Source organism: Alnus glutinosa, chromosome 7, assembly GCF_958979055.1.
Source record: "Alnus glutinosa chromosome 7, dhAlnGlut1.1, whole genome shotgun sequence".
In the NCBI taxonomy this organism is placed as follows: Eukaryota; Viridiplantae; Streptophyta; class Magnoliopsida; order Fagales; family Betulaceae; genus Alnus; species Alnus glutinosa.
This window is the reverse complement of record NC_084892.1, coordinates 5860155-5877214: the sequence shown is the minus strand read 5'-3', so window position 1 is coordinate 5877214 and position 17060 is coordinate 5860155. Positions and strand designations below refer to the sequence as shown.

General features: G+C 39.0%; 2 protein-coding genes across 2 annotated transcripts; one reads left to right on the top strand and one right to left on the bottom strand.

Annotated features, from left to right (window-relative positions):
• Positions 1 to 1463: 1463 nt before the first annotated feature.
• Positions 1464 to 6374, top strand: LOC133872646 (probable glycosyltransferase STELLO1). The gene is made up of 3 exons (XM_062310226.1): positions 1464 to 3379; positions 4965 to 5091; positions 5591 to 6374. The coding sequence occupies exons 1-3, from the start codon at positions 1686 to 1688 to the stop codon at positions 6059 to 6061; spliced, it is 2292 nt and encodes a 763-aa protein (XP_062166210.1). The 5' UTR covers positions 1464 to 1685; the 3' UTR covers positions 6062 to 6374.
• A 157-nt stretch (positions 6375 to 6531) lies between these two features.
• On the bottom strand, positions 6532 to 13073 carry LOC133872645 (magnesium-chelatase subunit ChlH, chloroplastic). Its single transcript, XM_062310225.1, has 5 exons — positions 11421 to 13073; positions 10877 to 10959; positions 8281 to 10083; positions 7406 to 7882; positions 6532 to 7090 (listed from the first exon to the last, which is right to left on the bottom strand). The coding sequence occupies exons 1-5, from the start codon at positions 12823 to 12825 to the stop codon at positions 6713 to 6715; spliced, it is 4146 nt and encodes a 1381-aa protein (XP_062166209.1). The 5' UTR covers positions 12826 to 13073; the 3' UTR covers positions 6532 to 6712.
• Between the last annotated feature and the right edge of the window lie 3987 nt (positions 13074 to 17060).

The following is a 17060-nucleotide window of genomic DNA, read 5'->3' as shown; positions in this document are numbered from 1 at the left end:
CTGGGGATATATGCACAGCACAATCTAAAGAGCTTGAAAGTTCTTTTACACTTAATTAATATGAAACAATCGAAGATTGGTGAAAAATTATTAGCTTAATAAGTGCTTGTCCAACAGCTACTTATAACAGCCATGAGCCACCAGCAGCTCAATGCCTTGGAAAAACTTTTCAGGCTCTAAATTAACCGATATTGGGTATCAAATATCATAAAGGCTAGATATTATAATTGTCTCAAATATTCATTTAATAATGCTTGTATACACTCGATCTCAATCAACTATTGAATTATTTTGTTTTTATTTAACACGGTTAATTGATAGTACTATATTAACATTGTTAGATAAATGTTTAACAAAGAGGGTAAATACGTTACAATTCTCTATAGTTTTAAATTTTTATTTTTTGTTCACTGTGTTTTCATTTTTATCACAAGTGCTATGAGAAAAAACGGAAATGGGTATCTTTGTCTATTTTTTCGTCCAAAAATGAAGTATAAGCACCATCTGCGATAAAAAAAAATGGAGTACAATGGGCAAAAAATAAAAATATGAAATTATAGGAGGCAAAAAAGGTACTTAACCCTTAATAAAATTATAATATCTAACATTTATCCTTACATATACATTGGAAAGCGTTGGTGCAATTATTCTTCTTATAATTTTACAAAGAGTAATAATAGAAACTATATTTTTATCTCATAATATTGATTAGCCAGTTCTAATTAACTCTTGAATTAGTCTTTATCTTTATATATATCATACCGTTTGTTGGAAATTTCGCATTATCATTGTAAAATAAAAATATAATATATAGCATTAAGACATACTATTTAATACTCTTAAGTCCGTCTCCCATCCTCAATTTTTAAAAATTAACAATTAAATGAGAAAATAAAATGACGATAAAATAAATAAAAATAAATAAAAGCATTTCTCATTCTCTTTTACAAATATCACTCTATTATGCACGAGCTTTAAAAACTTTTCTATGAAAACTTGACAATTTTAACTCAAAAGTTTTTTTTTTTGTTTCTACTGTAAAAAACTCTTCATTAAATAGTCAAGTAAACATCACAGTTCAATCACAATTAAATCGAGATCCAATCATTTGGATCCAACGGCCCAGATTCAAAAGAGTGACATATCAGCAAACTCTCACCCATTGGATCCAGGCTCACGTCCAACAAAGGACATGACATTGACACCACAACGTCCCAAAATCCACCTACCATCCCAAATAATATCATCATCATCACATTATATTAAGTGTTTCATAATCAATCCAACCATAATATACTGCATATCAACCATAAGATAAAGAAAACGATTTTTTATTTATTTTTTATTATATATATATATATATATATATATATATATATATATATATAAACAAGACAGGGACAACCGGCCCACCGTGACCAAACGACGCAACTACAACTACAAGTAGTTACTTTGAAGCCTAAGTAACCCAACCAATGTCGGCAAGGTAACCACATCTGACAGAAACGAAGAAATAAAGGAAGGAGAGAGAAAGGCGTACCAGAAAAGAAATGTCGTACAGAGGAAGTGTGCTAGAGAGAGAGAGCTGAGAGTAGGGGAGAGAGAGAGAGAGAGAGAGAGAGTTGAGCTCTGTTTGGCAGTCAAGCTTTAGTAGCAGCAGTAGCAGTATCAGATTTGGGAGTTCAATGTTGGTCCAAGAGCGTTCAACGCCGAAACCTCCAAAAGGCCAGACCAGAACCCTACCCACACTCCACCCAAACCGCTTCTCGGAGGCCAAGAGCCTCGATTTCTCCACATGGGTCTCCGAGAATCTCTACAAGATCATCACCGTCCTGCTCCTCGTCGCCACCGTCGCCGCCCTCTTCTTCCTCCGCAATGTCGGCGACACCGCAGCGCTCCTCTGCTTCGAAACCCAGTCTAAGAACCTCGAGAAGATCGAATTACCCCAAATTAAGTGGAACTCGATCGCGACCATCACTGACAAGTCTTCCCCCTACGCTAATTTCAGAACCGAGCGGTGGATCGTTGTCTCGGTGTCCGATTATCCCTCCGATTCGCTCCGCAACCTGGTCAGAATCAGGGGCTGGCAAGTCCTCGCTATCGGGAACTCCAGAACGCCGTCGGATTGGAGCCTAAAAGGTGCGATTTTCTTGTCTTTGGAACAGCAAGCTAGTTTAGGCTTTCGTGTTGTGGATTTTCTTCCTTATGACTCTTATGTTAGGAAGACTGTTGGGTATTTGTACGCGATCCAGCACGGCGCGAAGAAGATCTTCGACGCTGATGATCGCGGGGATGTGATTAATGGGGATTTGGGTAAGCATTTTGATGTAGAATTGTTTGGGGAGGGTGCTAGGCAAGATACTATATTGCAGTATAGCCATGAGAACCCAAATCGGACTGTCGTGAACCCGTATATCCATTTCGGACAGCGATCAGTTTGGCCTAGGGGGTTGCCGCTGGAGAATGTGGGTGAAGTTGGGCATGAGGAGTATTACACTGAAGTGTTTGGTGGAAGGCAGTTTATCCAACAGGGGATTTCGAACGGGCTGCCTGATGTTGATTCTGTGTTTTATTTTACGAGGAAATCGGGTTTGGAAGCGTTTGATATTAAGTTCGATGAGCACGCCCCAAAGGTGGCACTGCCACAAGGAGTAATGGTGCCGGTTAATTCTTTCAATACAATTTACCATTCTCCGGCATTTTGGGGTTTGATGCTTCCTGTTTCCATTAGCACAATGGCTTCTGATGTATTGAGAGGATATTGGGGACAAAGGATTTTGTGGGAAGTTGGTGGTTATGTTGTAGTTTACCCTCCTACGGTTCATCGATATGATAGGATTGAGGCATACCCATTTTCAGAAGAGAAGGATCTTCACGTGAATGTAGGTCGTTTAGTTAAGTTCTTGCTTTCATGGAAATCAAGCAAGCATAGATTGTTTGAAAAGATTTTGGAATTAAGTTTTGTAATGGCAGAGGAGGGGTTTTGGACCGATAAGGATGTGAAGTTTACTGCTGCTTGGCTTCAGGACTTGATTGCAGTTGGTTACCAGCAGCCAAGGCTGATGTCATTGGAATTGGATAGGCCACGGGCAACCATTGGTCATGGGGATAGGAAAGAATTTATCCCACAAAAGTTGCCATCTGTTCATCTTGGGGTTGAGGAAACAGGGACCGTGAATTATGAGATTGCAAATTTGATTCATTGGAGGAAGAATTTTGGGAATATTGTGCTTATTATGTTTTGCAGTGGGCCTGTGGAACGTACTGCTCTTGAATGGAGATTACTCTATGGCCGAATATTCAAGACAGTGGTTATTTTGTCAGGGCAGAAGAACCCAGATCTTGCTGTTGAGGAGGGCCAATTGGAGCAACTATACAAGTAAGTTGTTATTACCATGCCTTCGCTTTTCATATAGTAAGACTATTGAATATTACTTTATACTATGCCCTTTGTGTGCTAAGTAGGAGAGCTCAAAAAGATGGAGGGTTGCTGCAGTAAAATATTCTGTTTGAATTGTTTTTGGACATATATGGTTAATCACAATTGTAAGACAATTAGCTTTTCATTGACCATGAGAACTAATGTGAAACTTTTGACATTATCACGAGATGATTATTGGCTCACTATATACAGACATGCTAACTGACAATAAGAAGTAATGAGGAGGGCGATAGTATTCATTTGATGTGGGTCTCCTTTTGGTTCTGTCTTTACATGTGAATATTATTGTATTGAAACTCTGATGGTATATAGGACCTTATGGGTGTGAGTTGTGATGAAATTGAAAATGCTGTTATGGTAAATAAACTGTTGAGCTTACCTTTTTTCTTTTTTTTTTTTCTTTTTTTATGTAAATTGCACCATTCATTGAATTTCGCAAATAAATAGAATTTGACCTCTTTGATGAAAATGATACTTGGTGGATGCGTAAAAGTGTCTGAATGAGTAGATCGTTAGAATCTCTATGACACTAATCACGTGCTGAAAGGGAGACTCTTGCCCCAGACCTGCAATTTCACTAGCACTTACCTGAGTTAACTTGGTAGCCACACTGCACCATCTGCGTGTGGTTTGGGCAGTGAAAGAGGTATATTTCATCAGTTCCAAGCACCGTGTCTATGTACTTGGCCTGTGCTGTTCTTGTCAGCTTTGGGTATGGTCCTCATTTAGTAAAGGAAAAAAGAAAAAAGAAAAAAACACGGGGCACACTGTTAAGTGGTCCTTAAAAATATTGGTTAATTTTATAATTGAAAAATTTGGTCCAAAATCTTGTTTTAGAATTGTGCCATTGCTGAACGTTGGAGTTGTTAATAGTAACCTTTGATTATCTAGGCTCCAAATGGTTTATAAAAGAATCGAGACTTAGGAAAGGAGAGTGTTAATGCTAATTTGCAACGAGTGCAACTCTCCCGTTGAGTTTGTAGCCCTAAGCAGACTACCGGTAATAAGACGGAGGACGGTTCATGCCCCCTATGCCCTGGGCGACGCACATGGGCAATACAAGTATGACATCTGTATGTTGTGCAATCGAAATGTATGCTAACACAAGATGAATGAAATGTAGAGCGGTTCAGAGACCGACTCCCTGAATTTCAAAATTCCTCTTTTTTTTTGGTGGGTTTGGTCTTCTGATTGGTTTTCTTATATTTGAGTAAAGATCTACTATCAACTAATTGATGCCCACCCCCCCCCCCCCCCCCCCCCCCCCCCCCCCTCTTTCCTAGTTTGGTTTAAATAACGTTGATTTGAGTTTTTGCTTGTTATTAAATCAAAGTTCTCTCAGAAGCAACCTTAATTATGATGGAAAGGAGTAGGTGTAGTTTGAGGTTCTAACTGTTCTATCTGCGTTATGGCTATGCCACATAATTATTTTTTATACTATAGTTAGTTTAGTTAGTTGAGATGGCCTGCCTCTAAAATTTCATAATAATGTTGTCTAATTGTTGTCTTATTCTCTTTTCAGGAACTTGCCTAAGATTTTTGATAGATATGGTAGTGCAGAAGGATTTTTATTCCTTCAGGATGACACCATTCTTAATTACTGGAATCTGCTTCAGGCAGACAGTACTAAACTGTGGATCACGAATGAGGTAATATAACTTGAAATACTCCAATTTTTTTTTTTTTTTGACAAGTAAGAAGATTTTATTAAAAAGCGTTAGGCACCCCTAAGTACACTAGGAGTATACACAAGAACCACCAAAGCCAGCCCACAATAGGAAAAAACCCAAACAAACCTACAAGGATCAACCCTAAAACCTGAAACCCACAAAGAGCACCCATAACACTCAAAGCCCAAAAAACCGAAGAAGCGCCCATAATATTGAAATACTCCAATTGGAATCTGTTTCCCCTAATATGAATGTTATGTTCTCTCATTAGGTTAGACATTGTTTTTGCCCATTGCAATTTAATGGCCCTCTAAAACTCAATGCTTTGGTTCACCTGAAGAGGAAAATGATATTGTTGTTATAACACATTGATGTCATCAATGATGAAAGCTGATTAGTTTCCTTTGAAAACCATTACGAACTCTCTCTCTCTCTCTCTCTCCCCCTCCTTCTCTCTAACAAATTCAATGGCATTCAGGTTGCCGAGTCTTGGACTACTGTGCCAACCAACGAGAACAAAGATTGGTTTTCAAAACAAGCAGAGATGGTACAGAAGGTTGTTAGCACGATGCCAGCTCACTTCCAGGTCAGTTATAAGGAAAGCGTAACAAATGGACAGGGCATCACAGTATGCAGTTCTGAGGTATTCTACGTTCCCCGGCGCTTTGTTGCGGACTTTGTCGAACTTGTTAATCTAGTGGGCCCTCTAGAAATGCATCAAAAGGTTGCAATACCCATGTTCTTCGTATCAATGGATTCACCACTGAATTTTGATCCGGTGCTTAGTAATATGATCTATAAGCAAAAACCACCTACAAATAATTCTTCAACCCTTTATTCAGCTAAAGTACCTGCTGTTCACCCATTGAATGTGTCAAGCGAACAAGATTTCATAAAGCTGATCAGAATAATGGCAGAAGGTGACCCTCTCCTACTTGAGTTAGTCTGAAAGTAAAAGGTAATCTGATACCTGAAATAATTAACGGCGAGAGAGGAAGCAAGGAACATGTACCACTTTTGTTAGTTGTTACACCAAACTGTATCTGTAATTTTTTTTTTTTTTTTTTTTTTTTTTTTTTTTTTTTTGTCTTGTAATTTTTATTGAGGGGGAGGGTATTATTTCTTTCCTTTTTTGTTGTTTCATATTTGTAGATTTACCTTGTCTGATTCATTACTGATTGGAGATTCACTCCACAGAAAAATGTAATCTGTTATTTTTGCTCGTGAATATATGAAAAGAAAAATTGTATTTAACATTGACAGTCAAAGTTGTTGATTGAATGGTTCAGATTCTTGTTTCATGATCTATTCCTCTTTTTGCAGAAAATACAATTATTTCTCTACTGGTATTTCATACTCTAGCCTCATTTTCGAACTCGTGTAAGATCTTTTTATCTTTTTTTATCATGGAAAGGCAAGAGCAACAAAGGGTGCCAGTTATGAATTATCAGAAAAAAGAAGTACAATCGGTGCATTTGCATTTCTCGAAATCACATCTATTTACCCTACAGTGAGAAAGAGAAAGAACTCCAAGGAAATCACAAGTGTTTTTTATATTTGCATTTTACAATTTTTTTTTCTCGACAGTTCGATTTGCAGTTCACCGATCAATCCCTTCAATCTTGTCTTCAACTTCTGAGTACAACTGCTTTAGTCTCTCAAGATTCTCTTCGGAAGTCTCCCAGTACCCACGTCCATTGGCTTCCAGGAAAGTCTGCACTAACTTCCTGAAGGAGTTTGGATTCATCTTCATCAGCCTGTTCAACATCTCCTCATCTTGAATGAAAGTCGAATTGGCCTCTTCATACACCCAATTGTCGACTTGCCCAGAAGTTGCACTCCACCCAACTGTATTTGTAAGCCTCTTCTCAATTTCACGAACACCCTCATATCCACTAGACATCATCCCTTCATACCACTTTGGGTTCAACAGCTTGGTTCGTGCATCAAGACGAACAGTCTCAGAGAGGGTACGTACCTGCACAAAAAGTTTAAACTCACACATAAGGAGAAGTGTTAAATATTAAAGTATTGATTAAATGATTTACTTTACTTCTTATAAGCTTAAACTTTTGAAATAAATAGTAATTTAACATAATATCAAAGTCCAAAGTCTTGAATTTGAAGCTTATCTTCATCATTCACCTCCCATTTCTTTAGAAGTAAGAAATTTGAGAAGGATAATTGTAGTGTTTCCTTGAGTCTTACCATTATGAGCTGTAAGATAAGCGTCTTTGCTTGATAAAACCTGGAACTTATTATGAAAATAGGAAAATAGGGCAAGATTTCTCACCTGGGCATTAGCTGTGGTGGTGTCAGCAATGTATGCACTAGGCTTCTTCCCATCCTTCCTTAAATTCTGTACTAGATTGGTTGGGTCTGAGTCGAAGTAGTGACTCACATCAGTGAGTGAGATTTCTGAGGAATCAAGGTTTTGGAATGTAGCATCAGCTGTGCTCAGAGCCATCTCAAAAACTTTCTTCTTCTCAGTCATGCCTGCACCAGGGGCATCACTATCAAAAGCAAAAGATTTTCGGCTCAAGTACATGTCTTGGAGCTGCTTCTCATCATTCCACGAAGAATTCTCCACAGCAAGATTGATGTTAGAGGAGTAGGATCCTGAGGCATTGGAGAAAACTCGAGTTGCAGCTTCACGAACCTCAATCCCAAGAGTTTTGGCTTGTTCTATTGCGTGCTTCCTGACATAGTTTTGGTCTTCCGGCTCGTCTAGTTCAGCTACCATCTTCACTGCCCGGTCAAGGAGATTCATCTGAACAACACGAAAATTTTGATGAAAATATCATTAGCAGAAGGATCTGACAAAACACAGTTTCAAAAAGTAGGAGAGCATGAGAAGAACTGAAATGTCTTGATAGAAAATAGGTAGTTTGCTTTGATTTCAAGTTAAAACATCAATTATGGTGCTGCAGAACTTAAATTATACGTAAATGTCACCATTTAAGAAAACATCATCAAAATACTGGGAATTGTTTTTTGACACTTATGCAGAACTTCGAAAATTGGCAATTTCTTGTAAGAGTTAAAATTCAAAACCTTGATTCACCATATATGGTCATAGAGGTAGGCTTGGCCCTTCATGTGTACCAACGTATTATCATTCAATATTAAAGATCCAAAAGAAATGGGAATCATGAGTTGGATTTATACCTGATTAATAAAGAGATCTCTGAACACTCCAGAGCAATTAACAACGACATCGATCCTAGGCCTTCCAAGCTCTTCAAGACTTACTGGTTCTACCCGGTTCACTCGACCAAATGTATCCGCAACTGGAATCACACCAATCATCCACATGACCTGAGCCAAGGACTCACCATAAGTCTTAATATTATCTGTTCCCCACAATACAAGTGCAACTGTCTCAGGATACTTTCCCCCATTGTCAGCCTTCTGCCTCTCAATCAACCTGTCCACCACGATTTTTGCACTCTGCAATGCTGCCGTTGTGGGAATTGATTGTGGATCGAGTGCATGAATGTTCTTTCCTGTTGGCAATACTTTCGGGTTTCTAATTGGGTCGCCGCCAGGCCCTGGCTCCACATACTTTCCCTCTAATGCTTGTTTCAAACTCCCCAACTCATTATCAGCCACAACCAGCTTCAAACACTGTCCTAAGAACTCAAACAACGTTCTAAGCTTTTCCCTATCAGCCCGGGAAAACTTTGTGCTTGACAAGTACTGAACCCATGGTTCATTCATACCAAACCCAAGGATCGAGCTTAGTTTATCAGCTACATCGACGACTTGGCCCTTCTTATTAGTTGTTCGCTCCACAAAGGTAGAAACAGATCCACGCGATGCCTCGGTTATTTGCCGAAGAAGCTCTACATCCTTCAAAATTCCCTTGTCACTCCCTCTATAAATTTCCTCAATATCTCTTCCTACAGTCTCAGCTAGTATACTTGGGAGTGATGAAATTCCCTCTTCAGGACGGTCTAGCGCAGCAATGTTAACCAGAGTTGCAACTGCTTCCATGGCTGATGGAGGCTCACCAATGACATGGAGTCCACAAGGCAAAAGGCGGGATTCAATCTCCATGATCTTGGAATATACCTTTCCAACCACAAGATCACGTTCCTTTGCTGAGATTTCCTCTCCCTCATCAGGGAGTTCCACATCCTTGTCAAGATTACATTGTCTAGCTGTGCTGATGATTGAGCTCACAATCTGTGGCCCACGGCCAGTGTCTTTAAGGGATTGATATGAGGAGATGAGCTCACCTAACTGCTTAAGGCCCTTGTAAAGCCCAGCATTTTCTGCTGGAGGAGTCAGATAGCTAATGGTATTGGCATAGCTCCTGCGCTTGGCAATTGTTGCTTCAGATGGGTTATTAGCTGCATAGTAATAGACATTTGGAATATTCCCAATTAGACTGTCAGGGTAGCAGACATCACTCATACCCACCTGTTTTCCAGGCATGAATTCAAGTGACCCATGAGTGCCAAAATGAAGAACAGCATCAGCTTTGAAAATTTTCTCAACAAAAGAGTAATATGCTGCAAAGCCATGATGTGGGCTAGCTGATTTGGAGAACAACAGCCGCATGGGATCACCCTCGTAGCCAAAAGTGGGCTGAACCCCAATAAAGATATTACCATACTGTTTACCATATACCAAGAGATTCTCTCCATCGGAGTTCAGGTTCCCAGGAGGTTTTCCCCAGTTTTCCTCCAATGCAGTGGCATAGGGAGTTAGGCTTTTGTATTCACGGACACCCATTTTGTAAGCAATGTTCAGATTTGGGCTGCTGAATTGAGCCTCTTTGTCATGAATTACATCTTCGATCAAGGCTTCAGAATTCTCTGGCAGGCCCTCAACATTGTAGCCATCCCTTTGGAGTTCTTTTAGAACAGAGAAGATGGAAGAAAAGACATTAAGGTAGGCAGCTGTTCCAACATTTCCTTTGTCAGGAGGGAAACTGAAGACAGTTATTGCTAACTTCTTCTCTGCCTGCATTGGTCCATGTATTTATCAAAACAAGCTCAGTGAAAGAAAGTCTATTTTTGTTCAAGTACATTCTCAACAGAAAAGAGAACATAGAACACTACTTAAGGAATGAAGTTTCTAATTACAAGGCAAATGTAGATTACAAATTACATTTATTAAGTAAACATGAAAGAAAGAAAGGATTTTCTACAAAGCGAAACAGATGATAAATGAAAGAGGAATCTTCAATATGTCCTTTGATACTATTCTGATTCTATGTAATAATAAAGTTCAGCAGTCATAATTGTAGACATTGAAATCATTCTCTAAACAACTGAGGTAATCCTGAGACTCATGGCCAGTCCAAATTCCCAAATATAGATAATTAATTGGGGCTCATAGTTTCATGAATAAGATGGTAACAAGGAAAGAATTATTTGCCCTTTTCCCCTCAATTATTAGCAAATGTAGATTAGGAAAATAAGCTACCGGGATATAAAGTTTTAAAGCAACATCAATAAAGCCCCAGTATTAATATTTTGATATTAACTTCAATCTCCTTTTCATTATTTCCATCTCTTTTCGCCAGAGTCATTTGTAATTACGAGTTCAAATAGTGAAACATGAACAACAAAATTCTCTGTTTTAATAACTATTACATGTAGCAGCCTTTCTGGACTAGAACTCTTACAACTGACTTAAGTTTTGATTTTTTTTTGTTCTTGCAAATGTCATGGTAAAAAATATACATAATAAGTCATCTAGAAATAAAATGTCTTATCAGGTAAGTGAGTATGTAGCACAAATGCAAATATACCTTTGATTTCTTCTTCAGTTCAGCCCATCTGATTGCTCTGGTGCATAGTTGTTCCACCCTCTTGTGAAGAGCATGTGATTTCCCTGCAATCACATCACATCACATCACATCACATCAATCATTAACCCAATAAAAAAAATGTATCTGTTAGGTTGTCTGGTTAGAGTTACTCTAAGAGCCTGTTTAGGATTGTCTTAAGAGATTAAAAAGGGCTTTTTAGTATATAGAAAGTTGTGCCTTTTTTTTTTTTAACGCTTATGCTCTTAAAAAAGTTGATTTAAGGAAGTTGTTTTAAAGAAGCTTTTTTTTTTTTTTCTTTTCTTTTTATTTTTATTTTTTTCAGGTTTTTGTTTTTTTAGTAGTCAAAAGCAACTGGTTTGAGAGTAAAACTTGCTCTCCCAGCTTTCAAAAGCAAAAATTATTTTCGTTCTCTCAGAGTATTCCCAAGGTGATAAGCTAACTGTAAGACAGACTACAAAACTGATTATAATGAATTGAAAGACCAAGAAAAAACAGACATAATTCATAAGGAAGCTATACTTGCCTGTTCTAGGATCTCGGCCAGCAAAGACAATGGGCTCCATGCCTCCGTCAAGCTCCGGCAGAGCAACTTGCAAAGCTACCTGAATTGGGTGCAGCCCCAAAGTACTGTTCAGCCACTCCTCTGTAGTCTGGAAAACCAGAGGCAACGCAACAATGTAAGGCACATCAAGCTTCATCAGTGCCTCAATAGCCCTCGGGTGGTCCTGCCTCGCCGGCCCCCCAACAAGCGCAAAGCCTGTCAGCGATATCACCGAATGCACAAACGGTTTCTTCGTAATCGGATCGATCAAATACCTCTCAACCGGTCCCGAAAAGTCAAGCCCGCCGGCGAAAATCGGTATCACCTTAGCCCCCTTTGCCTCCAATTCCATAATCACAGCCACATAGTGACTTTCATCCCCTGTAACGATGTGACTCCTCTGCAAAACCAGACCAATTATTGGTGCATTTGGATCCTTTAGTTTTTCATTAGCATCCCTTCTAGTTCCATACCAATTCAAATACTCCTTCACATCCTCATACATACAAGGAGCCAAAGGGTGCCAAATCCCACTATCCAAAAACAAAACCGGGTCGGAATACGGGATCTTAGTTCCTTTCAAGGCCGGCACATAAGACCCGGAAATCATTTTCAAGAAATTCTGCAAATTATCCGGCGACCCACCGAGCCAAAACTGCAAACTAAGTATATACAGTCGAGCATCCTGAGCCTTGTCACTAGGCAGATACTTCAAAACCTTAGGCAAAGTCCTCACAAGCTTTAACATGCTCTCTGCGAACCCAGCAGACTGCTTCTTCCTCTTGAAGAGCTGGAAGAACGGGCTCTTCGACTGCCCGAGCTGCGACATGCTGAACGAACCCAGCTTGTTCAGCCTCATTACCTCAGGCATTGAGGGAAAAACCAACACTGCATCAAGTCTATCCCTCTGTTTCTCCACAGCAGACTTAATCTTCAAAGCGAGCTCCTCAACGAAAATCAAAGACCCGATGAAGATGTTGGCGTCCTCGAGGTCTTTACAGAAGCTTTTATAGGTTGAGACATCACGAAGCTCTTCGACCAAGTACCCCACAACTTCAAAGGAAGCGTACCTTTCGTTTTTGTTGAGAGCTTGCACTGCGGCCGTTAAGGATGACTGGTATTGCGCTTCTAAGACTACGTAGACGATTTTTACGGTGGGGAGGCCCCGGTTATTCTCTGGAACAATTCGACGAACTTCTTGGGTGGTTTGGGTGAATAGGCCATTGCCAACTGCAGCACATTTTACTTTGATGGAGGAATACGAGTTGGTTTGGGTGGTTTTCTTGGGGAGGAAAGAGTGAAGAAAGTAATGCTTTCGGGAGAGAGATGAAAGATGGTCAGCTTTGGAGGTTGGCACTGTAAAGGGCGAAGATACTAAAGAAGCCATTGAAATTAAGGTATAAATCAGGAAGATTGTGTATTACTCACTCTCTCTGTAAATCGTGGAGAGGAAAAATGAGAAAGAAAGCAAAAAAAGAGCCGAAACAGAGAGAGAGAGAGAGAGAGGAGAGATGGGTCTGGTTCTCTTCTCTCTCTGGGTTTTTTGGTTCAGTTTCAGCGTTTCTTCTTCATTGGGAGGTTGAAGGCCGTGAGTTTATATTTTGAGTGGAGGGGAAACGGAAGGGTGGCAAAGAACTGAGAACTGGAACTGTCGGTTTTTTTTCGTTTAGTGGTGGGAGGGAAGCACACGTGGCAACAAGTGTAGCAATCGACTGAGCTGAGGCGGTTTCTGAGGTCCAGTTTTATTTTTAGGTTGTTTTAGAGAGAGAGAGAGAGAGTATCTATCTGTTGGGGGTATTCACGATGGAGTTCCCTGGATTCTGATTGGCTGGAGTGGATTTCGCCAAAAAGTAACAAAGGGCGTGAGTGGGAGTGTGGATGATGATAAACTGATAATGAGAGGAGAGGAATTGAATTGACAAGATTTTTCTTTCACTTGGCAACGTGGGCCTTTTCTACCTTTAAGATCCTTGTGCTTCTAATTGATATTTTGTGTGTCACGCATGGGGCCAGGTATCCTTGTTTTTCTTCCAAGTAATCTACCCAGAAGGCCAGAACATCATCATCCATTGCTTCTGTTTTTTTTTAATATATATATTAATTCTTGGTAGAGGGAAATTTGAGTTATTATAATTTTTAGGGATAAATACCCCATTGGTACCTGAGTTTTACGTGTTTTTAAATTTAGTACCTCAGTTTTGTTTGGTATCATAGGTGGTACCTGAATTAAGGGTAAAAACCCGTTTGGTACCTCTGTTAGATTTTCCGTCCAAATTTTAACGGCTCGCCACGTGTCAACCGCAGCGGTTGACACGTGGCACTACATAAAAAAAAATTAAAAATTAAAAATTTAAATATTTAGAAAATGATTAAAAATAATAAAATTTTAAAAAAAAAATTAAAAAAAGAAAAAAGAAGAGGGGTGGCTGAGCCACCCCCCTTGGCCACCCCCATTTTGGCCAAGGAGGTGGCCCAGCCACCCCCTTGGCCGGTCTGACCGGTCTGGGGTGGCCGAACCACCCCATAGGGGGTGGTTCGGCCACCCCACAGTTGAAAAAAAAAAAAAAAAAATTTTTTTTTTGAAGGGTTTTGGCCCTAGGGGGTGGCTCGGCCACCCCCTAGGGCCACGGGGGTGGTTCGACCACCCCCTAGGGCCAAAACCCTTCAAAAAAAAATTTTGGGTTGGCCCTTGGGGGTGGCCGATCCACCCCCTAGGGCCACGGGGGTGGTTCGGCCACCCCCAGTCCGGCCGGTCTGGGGGTGGTCGAACCACCCCCGTGGCCCTAGGGGGTGGTTCGGCCACCCCTAGGGCCAAAACCCTTCAAAAAAAAATTTTGGGTTGGCCCTTGGGGGTGGCCGATCCACCCCCTAGGGCCACGGGGGTGGTTCGGCCACCCCCAGTCCGGCCGGTCTGGGGGTGGTCGAACCACCCCTAGGGCCAAAACCCTTCAAATTTTTTTTTTTTTTTTTTTTTTTTCAGCTGTGGGGTGGCCGAACCATCCCCTATGGAGTGGTTCGGCCACCCCAGACCGGTCAGACCGGCCAAGGGGGTGGCTGGGCCACCTCCTTGGCCAAAATGGGGGTGGCCGGCCACCCCCATGGTGGCCAAGGGGGGTGGCTCAGCCACCCCTCTCCTTTTTTCTTTTTTTAATTTTTTTTTTAAAATTTTATTATTTTTAATCATTTTTTAAAGATTTTAATTTTTAATTTTTAATTTTTTTTTTATGTAGTGCCACGTGTCAACCTCAGCGGTTGACACGTGGCGAGCCGTTAAAATTTGGACGGAAAATCTAACAGAGGTACCAAATGGGTTTTTATTCTTAATTCAGGTACCACCTATGATACCAAACAAAACTGAGGTACTAAATTTAAAAACACGTAAAACTCAGGTACCAATGGGGTATTTATCCCTAATTTTTATTATAAATTATGTGGTCTTTATCACATTAACCAGACACTAGTCATTAAAACACAGATGGTCACACCACGTAGCAGTCCATATAAACACTTATTATATTTGTCACTAAAATGTAAACAGTTATGTGACAATTTATATGACATTCATTTCCATAAAATATGTAGTTCACGAAACTTTTTTGAAGAAACTATACTACACGAGTAATGTTAGAAACTATATTTTTATTCCATCACTATCTTACAATGCTGACATGGCAGTCCCAACTAACTATTTTATCAGTCATTGGAATTGACACATTAGTACTGTGAAATAGTTGTGAGATAAAAATATGGTTTTCAGTATTTCAATTGTGTATCTCATTCACTGTTTTTCGTTATTTAGTTTAAGGATCCGTTTGGATTTGCAATTTTAAAAAGTACGATTTAAAAATGTGCAGATTCAAAACACGATTTTTGAAAACGTAATTAAGCATTTGGTATATCGCAATTAGACTTTTAAAATCATAGTTGAACTTTTAAGATCATTCGTTTCTAAAATCACACATTCTTATTTACTATTTGAAAACACAAATTTTTAAGTTTTCAAATCGCAACTTTTTTAAAAACGCAAGCTCAAGAGAGAGATGATAGGCAGGAAAACAACATGACTATAACAAAATCTATGGGCTCTTTTATTGTTAGGACATCTCTCTCACGCTGTTGAAACTTGGACCAAGGAAAAGATCTAGAAATTCACTTGAGGGAGGAGGGCACTCGTAATAAAAAAATGTTTGGAGTATTATAATTTTTACTACAATTCGTTACAAAGCAACATGATAGTTTTCATGAGTGATTGAGTCTCACGTCGTGCTACATGAATGAAAAAGAATAAATAAATAAACAACAAAATTTGACTAATAAATTTAATTATTTAGTAGCTAATATGATAGGTAACATGTGAACAGCCACATCAATTTATAAAGAATTTGAAGTAAAAATTGTAGTACCCCTTACGACAATCCCTAGCAGTTTGTTCATCTTAACTGTTTATTTGACATCTTATTAAGGATATATAAATATAATAACTAATCAGCACCTATCATTATCAACGGTTACTACCATTTCAGAGCCAAAACTTGAGGAAAATATCGTTTCCAACAAATCTCATGAAAAAATTATAACAGAATGATATATTTAATTAAAAGGTGATTCTATATATTTCTTTTTTTTTTTCTTTTTTTTTTTTTTCCAACGTTAGGATCTTGTAAACCTTTTGATTTGGCTGATAAAATTCTCTACTTTTAAGAAGTTGAGATTTTGAAATGGAAAGGATTAATTTCTTAACTTGGATTAAATTTCATAAACCATCTACCTCGTTGGATGAAACAAAACAAAATCTCTATCTTTAACTGTAAAATGAGTGCTTTCCATTTCACTTGAAATGGATTATTTGAATCATTTCCAGTGGGTTGAATTGGGAGTCCCTAAACGTGATAGCATATCCTGTTTTCTTCATGTTATGTAATCTACAAACCCGATAGGTTTTTCTGTGGATTTTTTTAATATTTTGAATATAGGAGTATGCTATACTCAAAACCTGTTTAAGGAAAATTTATTTGAACGATGAAAAGAATAGACAAAAGGAATCATGCTAAACATGCTTACAAAGAGGGCATTTCAGCTCAATCTTTCTGCTATTACTGTTGTTATGCTATACATTCTGCTCTTTCTCAAGAAAAATGCATTTTACAATTTTTTGTTCTAGTTGCCCTTATTTTTACCATGTTTTGATAGATTAGGTTGCATCAATCCATAGTTCCACTCATGTCTCGAAGTAGTTATAGCACATTTCAGATCGTCAATATCACAAAATTAATCCTTTTTCATGTATAGTAGTCTAACATAGTCTCTGTTAATGACTCATGCAGATTGATAGCAAAGGATTTGAGAAACAAATTGAGCAGCTCATTATTCATCAGGTGATAAGCGGATTAAACTAGGGAAAAAGAAAGAAAGAAATTCAAGTTCTGGGGAAGTTTAGTAAACATAGCAGAGATCTTGCAATGAACATAGTTACATAACCAAGGGAATTCTGCTAGGAGAGAAGCTCATTTTGCAAAAGGCCAGTTAGTCTCTTTACAGGCCAAGTGGCTGGTTTGAAAATTAAGTATATAAGCACTTAGATATCCAAGGGACTGAAATTAGGTTGACTGCTTGAATCCAATA

Excerpts from the sequence above, each read along its gene's own strand:
- LOC133872646 (XM_062310226.1), top strand. The coding sequence starts at position 1,686 with ATGTTGGTCCAAGAGCGTTCAACGCCGAAACCTCCAAAAGGCCAGACC. Across the intron at positions 3,380-4,964 it reads CAATTGGAGCAACTATACAA|GAACTTGCCTAAGATTTTTG; the intron begins GTAAGTTGTTAT and ends TTCTCTTTTCAG. Across the intron at positions 5,092-5,590 it reads AACTGTGGATCACGAATGAG|GTTGCCGAGTCTTGGACTAC; the intron begins GTAATATAACTT and ends AATGGCATTCAG.
- LOC133872645 (XM_062310225.1), bottom strand. The coding sequence starts at position 12,825 with ATGGCTTCTTTAGTATCTTCGCCCTTTACAGTGCCAACCTCCAAAGCT. Across the intron at positions 10,084-10,876 it reads AACTGAAGAAGAAATCAAAG|GCAGAGAAGAAGTTAGCAAT; the intron begins GTATATTTGCAT and ends GGACCAATGCAG. Across the intron at positions 7,883-8,280 it reads GAGATCTCTTTATTAATCAG|ATGAATCTCCTTGACCGGGC; the intron begins GTATAAATCCAA and ends CGTGTTGTTCAG.